The 13,260-nt window shown below is 40.6% G+C and overlaps 1 protein-coding gene across 1 annotated transcript in view; it reads right to left on the bottom strand.

Moving 5' to 3' along the window:
* The window catches only part of LOC149256550 (nuclear transport factor 2-like), a 49,544-nt gene extending 37,582 nt beyond the window's left edge, over positions 1 to 11,962 (bottom strand). The window contains exon 1 of the mRNA XM_089455403.1: positions 11,870 to 11,962. Within this exon, the coding sequence (XP_089311529.1) occupies positions 11,870 to 11,962 (93 nt within the window). The remainder of the gene's footprint in view (positions 1 to 11,869) is intronic.
* Between the last annotated feature and the right edge of the window lie 1,298 nt (positions 11,963 to 13,260).

The following is a 13,260-nucleotide window of genomic DNA, read 5'->3' as shown; positions in this document are numbered from 1 at the left end:
TATACAACCTTCATGCATGCATGACAAACAAATTCTGCCATTCCAGTCCATGTGTTGAACTATGCTCTAATACCACTCTGTAACACCCCCTCCCACATTTACCCAAGATAACCGGTCCACTGGGGTAAACATGTGACGAAGAGTTACTATGATATGATTCAAGTATCTAAGTGCAGTTAAGGAAGTGGAATTGATGAACTAACACATTACAAACCTAACTCGGGTGCTACAACACCCCCATGAGTTAATATACCACTCTAGGTGCCCAACCCTTGAGTTAACCTAGATTTTCAATGAATTAAATCCCTAGTCTCTCCCATGACATGGGAATGTATGCGAGTGGGACCCTCCAGTTTCTCCCACAATGCCTACAAGGGAGAGATTGTAGTCTTTTTCATCTAGTTCTCTGCCAAATATTGTGATATTTAATCCACTTTTTCAGAGCTAGTCTAAAAACCACTGCCTAGAACTTGATGAGACTTTCTAAGACAATACAAGACACTAAGACAAATCCTCTAACATAAAACTTGATCAAGGACTCGAACTAACCAAGCCTAACCATGAAAGACATTTCGTTGAACACATTGTGCACATGTAATCTACAGGTCATAACAACATATTTGAGCATAGGGGTCTCATACTTATTTGAGATTCGTAAGGAAGCATTGATGCCTTATCACATTTTATGCATTATAATCTATTAGGTCATATATTCATTACAAGTTCATTGACAAATCAAAAGATGATGAGATCCATGCATCATCACTGTCAGAAAACATGCTCATAACCAACATATAACCAATAGAAATAAAAAGTATACATCAACCATAAATGTCTCATATGAACCAATACATTTTCTCATAAAATACCAAGGAAAGGAACTCTTATTAATGAACTCAAAATCCAACTAGGTATGGGACTTCCACGTTCCACCAGACCATAGATTGGGTGATCCAAGTATCTCTTCAGTGAATCACCGCCATGCCATATTCCAAGCATGAATGTGGGACTTATAACCAAAATCAATCAAGGCTTCCTGAGGCTACACCACCTCACCCTCAACAATATAACGAGGCTTTACCGCAATATCTGTCGGCTCACTAGGCCATAAACAATAAACATACAATACCATGCTTTACCGCAATCCTCACCGGATCACTAGGCCAAAATTGATTCGAACTTAAACAGGAATGAAAAAAATCATAGATATAACCATAAATAAAAATATACTACATAAATAACAATTCATTTCATTAATATCAAATACTAAAATATGCTTACAAACAGAGATAGAAATAAACTAGCTTGGGCGATGGTAGCTTATCTCTTAGAAGAGATGTGGTGGCTACATGCCATTAAATTGTGTTAAAATGAGGCTCAAGGGCCTATTTATTATTAAACAATAAGGGAAAATCCTAAACATCCAAAACCCTATCCCTAGGAGATGTAACACCAAGATTTTGTGGGACCCATTGGGGTTAGTTGGGTTGCCAACTTCCCAGGGTCGTAACTTGGTCATATTATCTCCATTTGGCACATACAATACCTTGTTGGAAATATATCTTTGATTACTACAGGATTTATGGTAGGCCCTTGCCTATGGTTTTGGGCCTACTACGAACCTCAAAAAAATGCCATTTAGGGGGTCAAAACTGCTCCGAAAGTTTCAGACCCAAATAACTGCTAAAAATAGTAAATGCTGCAATAAACAAGGAAAATGATGAAACCAACTGGAGGTCTAGGTGGAATAGGTGCATGACTACCAATATCCACATTGATCATTCCTCCCTCATTAGGAAGAAATGGTCCCCATTGCGTGCAAAGCCTCCATGAGGTGAGGATATTGCTGTTGAATCTGGTCCTTGATGAACCACTTGCCCTGGTGAAGGAGTTTGCCTACTTTGACAACTCGATATATATAGATCCTCTGTTGGTGAGTGTTCTTGATCTTTGTATCCATGATCTAATAAGTTGTGTCTTTTTCCATGTAGTCTAGGTCTTGCTCTGTTGGTGTGAGTTGTTCTGCAATGTCAGAGGTGTCCAACAATGGTGGAAAATATGGTCGAAGGTGGTCTACAGTGAACACTCGGTGCAAACCAAGGAATGGTTGAATGTTGAGCTTGAAGGAATTATCCCCTACAACCTTGGTGATGGTGTATGGCCCATATCAGAGCGGGTGAATCTTGCAGTGGGGTCGAGTGAGGCTCTCCTTCTACAAATGTAGCCATACTTTGTCGCCCACCTGGAACTTGTATGGAATCCGATGCTGATCATGGCACTGCTTGTACTTAGCTTTAGCTCTGTCCAAGATATCATGGACCTACTGGAGAATGTGTTGAATGCACTCAATGAATCTACTAACCTTGTTAGGTTTGGACTAGACATGAGTTGAATCTACCTGAGTAGCTGCAAATGGTATGGCCACATAAATGGGGCATAATGGCTGAAATCCTAACCCTACCTGAAAGGGGTTGTGGCCCATTGAGTTGAGCTCTGTTGTAACTGTGCTAGACATAGGGTAGGATTTCATCCCATGTGTTTGGATGCTTCGAGTTGTACACGTGCTAAAAGTGTACGATCATCCTATTGATGACCACTGTTTCGCCATTAGTTTGGGATGGGAAGCCATGGACTTAGCAAGTTTTGTATCAAGCATCTAACAGAGAATTGACCAAAATGCATTTAGGAATATGTTGTCCCGATTTGAGACAATGGACTATGGGATCCCAAAGTGTACCCACATTCTCTCAAGGAAGAGCTTAACAATGGCCTCTGCTCTGATACTATTCTTGCAGGCCACCATAATGACCATGTTAGAGAATTTGTTAACGACCACGAAAACACAGTCATTGTCATGCTTGGAAGAAGGAAGGCCCGACATGTATTCCATGGAGATGGATTCCTAAGGTCGATTAGGAGTAGGAACAGGAGTATATAGGCCTTACTTCTTGATGGTTGGTTTCATAATGGTGGAGGAAGTGTAGGATTTAATGTACCTCCCAACATCTTGAGAAAGGTTCAGCCAGTAAAACTATTTTTGCAGTACTGCCACTATTTTCTCTACTCCAAAATGTCCAACGACTTGAGTGTAGTGCACCTTGAAAATCATCATGGTATGCTCGCTTGAAGGAACGCAGATGTATCCTAGGTGGCATAATAGTGCATCTTGTAGGTGAAAATTTGGAACTTTCTTACCTTCCAGGAGTGTTTGGTATGTGTTACCGAATTATGGATTGCTCTGATAAAGATGCGTCCACCTCGAAGTCTCGTACCCACAGAAGTTGAGCATAGTGATAAACACCAAGAATGGTGGTCGGCTAAGGGAGTTAGCAAAATTATTGGTGCTTCCCTTCTTGTACTTAATTTTCAAATGGAATTTTTGCAGGTATGTGGACCATTTCTGATGGAAATTGTTCTACAACTTCCCTTGTGTCTGTATGAACTGCAAGGGTCGGTGGTCTATGTGGATGACCATTTACTTCCCTAGAATGTAATGATTCCATTTGATAGACCTACACAATGGAATACATTTCTTTTTCATAGGTGGGATTCCTTCGGACTGTGTCTCACTGTGGTAAGCCACTGGATGCCCCTGCCGAGTAAGAACTCCACCATTAGCATAATTGGAGGCATATGTTTGAATCTCAAGTGGTTGTTGTAGGTCTGTTAATGTGAGAAATAGTGCAAAGTAGAGCCACTGCTTCAACTCAGAAAATGCCTTCTATTGGGTCTTAGGCCAAAAGAACTTTTCTTTCACTTTGCCCTTGGTGACCTGACTTAAAGGCCAAGTGATATGAGAGAACCCCAACATGAACCTGTGGAGCTCTATTAGAATGGTTGGGGCTAACGAATATCGAATGACTTATATCTTGGCTGCGTCAACATGCATAACCTACTTATCAATGATGTATCCCGAATATTGAACATGGGTCATGCCAAAAATGTATTTCTCCATATTGGCATACAACTTGTGTTGTTGTAGGGTTTAGAGGACCTTTCAAATATGGTGGAGGTGCTCTTCCCAACTCTAAGATCAAGATGTCATCTAAATAGACCACCACGAAGTCATTGGTGAAGGGTCACAAGATGTCTTCCATCAAACTCATGAAGGTTGTGGGGGCATTCATCAACCCGAAAGACATGACCAACCATTTGAAAAGGACCTCTTTGGATTTGAAGGTGGTCTTCCACACATCAGAGGGTTCGATGGCCACGTGGTGATAACCAGACTTCAAGTCAATCTTGCTGAAATATTTAGCCTCCTTGAGCTGGTCCAAAAGGTCATCAATCCATGGTATTGGGTACTTATTTTGAACAATGATCTTGTTCAGATCTTGATAGTCAATACAAAGTCTCTAGGTCCTGTCCTTCTTCTGTACCAATACAAGTGGGCTCTCACAGGGTGTGATCAGTTTGGCCCGATGTGCCATTTCTACAAAAACTCTTGAATTTCCTCTTGATCTCATTGTTCTCTAGAACAGAGTGTCAATATATGGGTCCGTTAGGTAGCAGCTTGTCCAGGGTCAGATCGATGGAGTGCTTGACTTGACAGTGTAGAGGTACCCCCGTAGGTGAGGAAAACATGTCCCTATACTCCTCCACGACCATGTCCATCTACTACTATTGTGTAGAGGAGCCTTGTTTGGAAGTTGGGGCCACAATATTCTTCTTTCCCTGAGGGTGAATCACAAGGAAAACAAATTTCCTGGTTTGTGAAATGATCTTACTGCATTATTTTGCAGAGATCAAAGAGATGGCGGGAGGTGGGCCTACCTCCAGTATCCTGTACAACTTGTTTCCCAAAGTAATAATCACAGAGCAAGGTCTAGACTCATATACAACATGTCACTTTCACATGTATGGTTTTCCTAATAATACATCACAAAATTCAAGAGGAGAAACATCACATAGTACCTCATTCGTGAAGGGCTTGATGCTGTAGGAAAGGTAGCACTGTTGGTCAACACGAAGATCTCATCCTTGGTGAAGCCACCTAATGGTGTATGATTGTGATGTGTTGTAGTTGGTAGACCTAGCCACTTCAAAACCTCTATTGATATGAGGTTATTTTGGTTCCTTCTATCAAAAATGAACTGCAATGGAGAACCATTCACCCACATCTATGAGTGGAAGAGGCATTCCCCCTCCTTTGGATCTTCAGGCTCATTATTATGGATCTTGGTGGTGGCCATGATGGAATTGGGCTCTACGTCAATGATTTTCTTCCCTTTGTCATTCCCCTTGTCAATTTTTGATTCAGAGTTGGAACATACATATGATTTGGAAGCCTTCAACTCGGCCACCAATGACTGCTTGGCCTGACACTCACTTGTGTTGTGATTGGAGCTCTTATGGAACTCACACCATTTTCCCATGCCCTTCTTTGTCTTCAGGGTGTTGTTATTTTCTTGCAGCTTTGGTGGGTTGTCCTGGGTTGCCCCACCTTAGATTTATCCTTTGCTCTGTGGTTTGGGGGTGTCTTTCCCTTGCTTCATATTTGTAGATCCAAAGTCTCGCTTCCTTTGTTTAATTTTTTCTCAATATTGATAGTGTATTGGTACGTCGTGCTACGTGAGGAGATGTCCAGGAAATCCATCTTGTCCTGGATGTATCTTTGTAGACAACCGCGATATTTGAGTACCAAATGTCACTCAGAATATTTGATACCCAACTTCATTCGAAGGGTATGAAAAATATTGGTAAACTCCAGCATGTCTTGGTCCCTTCCCTACCGCAAAGTGGTCCATTTTATGTATTTATCCTCATAGCTCCTGACAGGGTACTACTACTCCTCCATGGCATCCTGGAATGAATCCCCAGTGGGTGTGCCTGAAAATAGTGAGGGTGTACTTTCATCCTTCTTCTCACAATAGGATTCCCACTAGTACTTGATGTGAGGGGAGGCTTTGAGAAGTGCAAAAGTAATCTTTTCCCGGATGGAAAAATTATGAACAACAAAATATCCTTCTAGTAGATTTAACCATTTATCTACAATGTCTAAATCAATCTGGCCTTCAAATATGGGGATGTCAAAGTTAATGTGTACCTTAAAGGGTGTGCTTCCAGAGTGACTGCTGGAAGAATATGTGTCACCTTTGGGTAGTCGTTGAAGGATCTGGGCAAAGTTGTCCATCATCATGTTCCTCTGTCACTCGATGGCTTCTTCAAGCAAGATTTTGATAGGATATCCTACCTCCTTTTCTTTATTCTCTTCCACCATGGGAGGCCATCAACATTTGCGAGGCTGGTCTTGCAAAGTTTCGACCAGTTTGAGCCCTAACTCCTTATATCTTGACCTTGTTGGGGACATGCAAAGAAAAACAGAGAAAGAGTAGATCGCTCTTATACCACCAATTTGAACTTAAACATGAACACAAAAAATCATAGATATAACCATAAATACAAATATGCAATATAAATAACACTTCAATTTATTAATATAAAATATTGAAATATGCTTACAAATAGAAATGGAAATAAACTAGCTCGGGCAATGGTAGCTTATCTCTGAGAAGATATGTGATGGCTACATGCCTCTGAACTATGTAATGAGGCTTAAGGGCCTATTTATTATTAAACAACAAAATAAAACACTAAACAACCAAAAGCCTAACCCCAGGAGATGGAACGCCAAGAATTTGTGGGCCTTGTTGGGGTTAGTTTGGCAGCCAGCTTCTCGGGTTAGCAATTTGGTCACATTATCTCCATTTGGCACGTACGATACCTTGTTGGAAAGGTCTCTCCAAGTAATATAGGATTTGTGGTAGGCCCGTGGCTATGGATGTGGGCTTATTGTGGACCTCAAAAAAACATCATTTATGGGTCAAAACTGCTTTGGAATTTTAGGACCCAAAAAACTGCTAAAAATAGTAAGTTATACAATAAACAAGGAAACAGATGAAACCAACTAGAGGTCTAGGTGGAATAGGTGGGTGGCCACCAATATCCACCTAGATAAAAAAAAAAGCATGGATGCCACAAAATCTCTCCACCTACACAGTGAGGGATTTATTTGTCCCAACCTCTTAGCTTTACCGTGTATCCCTCCATTACCGGTCAAGGGATTTGTAGGCCTACGAGGTCTCCACCATCTGGGATTTACCTTGTATCCCATCCTAGGATTCCTAGGCCCAATAAAGGGTACTCACCTCTGAAATTAATCGTGTATCCTTCCATTCACTGAGCAAGGGATTTCTAGGCTCAATTGAGGTGTTCACATTTAGGATTTATTGTGTCTCCCATCCTTGGACTTGTAGGTCTTGTGAATAATCCTAGGACCACCCCCTCAGCTTCGAGTCCATCCAGCAATCCAACTCGACCATATAAAAAGGAAACCACCACACCATGGCTATCTAGAAATGGAAAGGTTAGGCTAAAAAACATTATCATACCTGGAAAAACCCATGCCCATGTGTCGTACTGTTCAACAACCCCCCCGTTTATTGATTTACTGGTTAATATTTTATTAATAAATGGGGACCCTTTATAAAAAATCATCCAAAAACCTTAGCACTTAAGCACTTTATTTTTTAATTATTAGAAATAAATTACACAATAATATAAGGTATGAAGTCAAATCCATTTATGACTAGAAATTATTGCTTCATCACATATTACTGGATCATGTGTGTCAAAGTTTAATTAGCAAACCACGATTTGCGAATTGCGATAAGAAGGGATCACTGTAATAAACTTGGGATATCATTAAACTTTACATTTAAAATTAAGGCTTAAGGTATTTCTTGTAGAATAAAGTTCCTATTGCAATCACATATTGACATTCACGAAAAGAACAAATAACAAAGCCTTTGGAATATGCAAATTGTGATATTGTGACATAACAAGCCAAAACTTATCGCATTGCAGCACTCTACTTAAAGGCCAATATTGTGAACTATGAAAGGTTTATGAAACGTGATATGACATGGACCTGATGAAAGTATGTGATAAATGCTATAAAATATAGTTAAGTCTGACGCTTAGTAAAAGGTCACTTTACACAATAAATATTGATTTAAGAAAAGTGCACTCTAAACAATAAAAGGTATGCCGCTCAACTCGCATGTCGTAGAATTCTAAACAACTCCGAAATAACACATGATCTAAAATGTGATATTGTGATAATCTTTATCGCAATTGCATAATCGACATTTCACACTTCAAACTCATCACCTTAAAGTTTTTGCTTTCACGTTTGCAATGCAATGACTTAAATGAGTAATAAAGGCCATGATAAATGATATTAGTGTGTATTTAAAAAGTGTTAATGGAATTTATGTTTAAAATGGCTCCACGTGATTTGATATCTTTCATTTGCATTTTTGAATAAAAGCTCCTTTCTTGTCACCTTTCGGAGTTAACTGTATCATTGAATTTTCACTGTCATTTTCACTCTGTGTTTATCCAATAATCTCCATTTCTCCATTTCAGGGAACCTCCGAAGAAAACAACATTGGAAAAGATGGAAAAGAAGGGAAAAGATACTGCATCAGAGAAATCAGACATGATACCACTTTTCTTTGATACCACTTGCAACAAAGACGAAGGAACCACGTCATGGGAAGCTATGTATAACCTATTGGAAGAAGAGAAACCCAAGCCACTGGTAACAAAGGCAACAACTGATGCCCAAGAATTGTCAGACGCTTCCTACTTTGAAGTAACATGTTCATTTTGACACAGAATAGCTATGAGACCTAAGATATTAGCATACACAGATATGGTAAAATGGGTGATTGATGATGTGGATGTATCAGACAGAACTTTTAGGAATAAAAGACATGAGGTCATGGGGTCTTTCACACCAGACAATCTACACCAAATGTACCAGCTGTTAGAGCCTCAAAAGCTCTATAAAAAAGATTATCTTGAGCATTTTACCAATGAGAATGAGGACACGTTGGACGTTACATATACCTAGAGGTATGGCGGAGGAAAATTAAAATGGGATAAATATGGTATGTACCCAATAGCATCCCTCTCTGACCCACATAATTTTTCATCAGCGATGATGTGTAGGTTATTTGGTAAAGCTGATAGCACAAAATTTTCGATGGAGTGGCTCCGATGAATTGATGTAGCAGTTAACGCAACAATTATAAACTAGAGTCAGATTTTATCAAACAATTTAGCAACGACCATTAGGGAATATAGACAAAAGAAAAGTGTTTCTTCAAGAAATTTTCCCCCTTTCTTTATGAGTGCTTATGTTATGGACGCCATTTGTTTTTGTTCTCAATTTCCAAACATGGGTTGGAAGTGGACTGTACAGAACCCACTCCCCATCCATGTATACCATAAAATCTTGTGGGAATCCCAATTCCATCCCCATTTTTACAAAATCTGCTAGGGTATTATGCTGCCTATTCATAAAACCATTTTGATAGAATGGCCCCTATATTTTCTGAAGCAACCAAGGTAGACATATTTCCAGTTACTAGATGGTTTGGTGAAGAGACGTTCACTTACATCAGAGTTTTTGGGAGCATTGCTTCTCCACATGTCCTCCCATATTATGTCCCAGACAAGCTATTGGCTAGAGAGATAGCTTACCAAACAATAGGGGAGGGCGATTTAACCAAAGACCTGAGAGAACATAGGAAAGCTATTTGGCCAAATTTCCCATTACAATGTGGTGCTTTCACACTACATGACTATGGGCATGCAGTAAAGGAAGCATATATTATTATGTCTTTGAATTTGGCCACAATTCCAGGGTGACAGTATAACCTAAATCAAGTTGTTAAATACTTTACCATGATGGTTAAAGTCAAAGAAATGGAAAGCTTTGGTTGAAAATAAGATAGGAAAAAGGTTGAAGTGTCTCAGATCAGAAAATGGAGGTGAATATTGCAGTAAAGAGTTTGATAGCTATTGTTTAGAGAATGGAATTCACAGAGAGAAGACAGTTCCAAGAACACCACAGGAAACTGGTGTGTCTAAAAGGATGAACATGACAATCATGGAGCGTGAAATGTGCATGAGATTTCATGTAGGATTTCCTTTACAATTTTGGGCAGATGATGTAGATACTATTGTTTATCTAATAAATAGAGGGCCTTCAACTCCCTTGGATGCTGGTATTCCAGAGGAGGCATGGACAAGTAAAAAGATAAACTACTCTTTTCTAAAGACTTTTGGTTGTGAAGCCTTTGTCCACATTAATAAAGAAAATAGAACAAAGCTTGAGGAAAAATCAAAGAAATGTACCTTTATTGGATATGGTGTTAATTATTTTGGTTATCGCTTTTATGATTATGAAAAACACAAAATCATTAGGAGTAGAGATTTCATATTCAATGAAAAGGTTTTGTATAAGGATCAGATGTAGGAAAAGAAATAAGAAAAAGAAAATGGAGAATACATAGTGCTTGATGAGATCACAGAAAAAATGAAGATGCCTGAAAATGATAATGATCAACATCGAGAACAACAACAAAAACCACACCAACAACAAGCACCTCAAACACCTGAAATTGGTGTTGGAAGATATACTAGGATAAGTAAACCCCCTAAATGATACTCTCCTTCATTATATTATGTATTGTTGATTGATTATGGTGAACCAGAATGTTATGAAGAAGCAGTGTAGGTAGGAACCAAGAAGAAGTGGGAGCAAGCCATGAAAGAAGAAATGGACTCCTTAGTACATAACCAGACTTGGGACTTAATCAAGTTTCCTGCCGGTAAACCAACGCTACAGATTAAATGGGTTTACAGGTTGATGAAGAGCTTGTATGGCTTAAAACAGGCTCCAAGGTAGTGGTATCTAAAATTTGATAGGTTTATGTCTGAACAAGGTTGTTGGCTTGAGGGGGCCTGACCCAGGTTCAGCATTAATTAGCTAAACAAATCCCTACACTACTGGCCCTTTCGGAATTAGCCCGCGGAGCACGGACCGAAGTCTCATCTGAAGCAGTATGGGGGGATGCTAGAACCAAGTTTCTATACCCTGAGATGGTTGTGATGTCATTTTATTCCCTTTATCCCTACCTTCATGCAGGTCTCTTTGCTTTAGGGTGTGCAAGACGAGCCCTTCATTCCATCCTTCAATTCCTCTGCAAAAGGGTATGATCGACCTTTGTGCAGACCTAGCCTGCTCCTCAAGTACTTTTGCACTACTGTGGCAGTGTGCTGTGCAATTTCCTTGATTAATCTAAGTGGCATTCTTATCTTATCAAATAATTATAGTTAACATCGCGTAAACAAATAATCATAAAAGCGTTCATTTATTCAACATAATTGCATTCATTAACACATCACATAAGAATAATAAAGGAAATTCATACATAACATATCCAGATGCATTAACAAAACAAAGACACAAGAATTGTTGAATATTTCTCTTTATTGATATCTTCCAAGTGTTTAAAAACTCTGTTCGCTTTGCACACATAGTTGAAAGGTTACACGCACTCAACTGTGGACTTCTACCCTAGGCCCCTACGCACTCAGCTACAAAGCCTCTACCTACACTACGACCGAAGACTTAGACTTCTTCCTTCAGAGCTACAACTCTCTTACATCGTCCGTCCTTAAAACTAGTTAGAGCTTAGCTCTTTGTATACAATCCCATGGTCTGCAGACCATGGGTAGATCTCTTACAACCAACTTTACTTTACAAAACTAAGGGAAGACTATCCTTTATGACACATGACACCTTCACACTCTGTGACCAAAAAGTACGGAGACTTTACAATTTTATTACAAAATTTGACTCAAACATGGGCTTTTAGACCCAAAACTGCCCTTAGGGGATCCCGCTCCCAATAGGCTCCCAACACAAACATCATGGCTCGCACTCGAGTCACTCGGTAGGAGCGGATATCTTCACACGAAGACTGTCCAGCTTGACCCATATGACCATAACCTCAGTCGTGCACTGAGCTGCCGCCTGCTTCGCATCTTCCACTTTCTTCTCGGTCACTGCTCCTACGTTGTCAACCTGAAGCTTTTGTTGCATTTCTTGTAAAGTCACAAGCTTGCCTTCAATATTTCCCGTGACTACGTAAGCTTCCTCCAGCCATGGGTTTAGTCTCACCTTCAGCATTGCTTCATTTTTCAGTGCTACGTCAACTTGTTCCTTCAGCTGCTTGGCCTCCTGCAACTTGGCTAGCCTATATGTGATCGTGGTGGTTCACGCTGTGCCCCTAACTTCATCATAGCATTGTTGTATCTCGTTCGTTTCTGTCTCTTGCCTATATATATTTGGGTCCTCCTGCAAGCTTGTCAGGACCTCAAATGATTGCTCAAACAACTGCTTGTAGTTTGCTATAGCACATTCCACCGCTGTGACTTCCTCTGTGACAATGGTCGCCTGCTGTTCCTTTACTTCTGGTGGTGTGGAGGGCTCAACCCTCAAACGTAGCTGGGTAATTTGCAGGTTCAACTCCAACTAAACCCACACCATCTCAGTCCAAATTTCATGCACCCTTGTGGCCAACTTATGGATGCATACCTCGACTGGCTCTTCCTCTGGAATGGCCAACTCTGGGACCATTCTACATGCCTCCTCAATGACCTGCATAATCTTATTGCTTTGGTTGGTCGCCCCAGTCTCAGCGAAGATGGCATCATTTCTCTATAGGGTCATCTGTTCATTGTTGATCCACTGTTCGCTAATCACTTGGAGGGCACGGTGCTCTTGGGCCCTCAGCTTTGCAACTACTCCATCCTGCAAAAGGTGGAGTGCTTTGCACAGAAGCGCTACCAAGTTCAACCCAACTCCCTTCGAGGTGCTAAACGTGGGCCTGTCAGCCTCATTTTCTATGGTCAGTGCTCCATCCGGTGGCACTAGCGCACTAGAAGCCTTCATGCGCAGCATATCGGCATCCTCTAAAGTTCTGATAGCGAAGCTGGTAGACACCGTACCAGCCTGTGACACGCGAGTCTGCAACTCCTATAACCCAGTTTGGATGGCCTCTAGGATGATCTGTTGTTGTTTTTAAAATTGTTATAGGGCCTTCGCGGTGACATCTCTAACTGTGTCACCGATATCATGTAAGTCACCCTCCGTCAATGTGATAGGGTCCAGCGAGGTCTTGGTCACCTTGGATTTCTTTCTGGACCCTCCCTTCTCCAGCTCTCTTGGGCACTTAATGCGGGTGGACGTCTCTTGAGAGTCTGCCCCATGCTATTCTGTGTCTTCCTCTTTGGTCTCAGGTGAAGGTGACCACACACCTTTGTCAGAGCCACGTTCTGTTCCAACTGTCTACTTACTTGCCTACTTTTCTGCTTGTTCTGCTTGAGCCTTATCAGTGG

The sequence above is a fragment of the Pinus tabuliformis genome, chromosome 7, assembly GCF_031772625.1.
Source record: "Pinus tabuliformis cultivar Carrire ecotype Pingquan chromosome 7, CPIR1, whole genome shotgun sequence".
Taxonomy (NCBI): domain Eukaryota; kingdom Viridiplantae; phylum Streptophyta; class Pinopsida; order Pinales; family Pinaceae; genus Pinus; species Pinus tabuliformis.
Note: the sequence above shows the minus strand (reverse complement) of the source record. Positions and strands in the feature narration are given on the sequence as shown.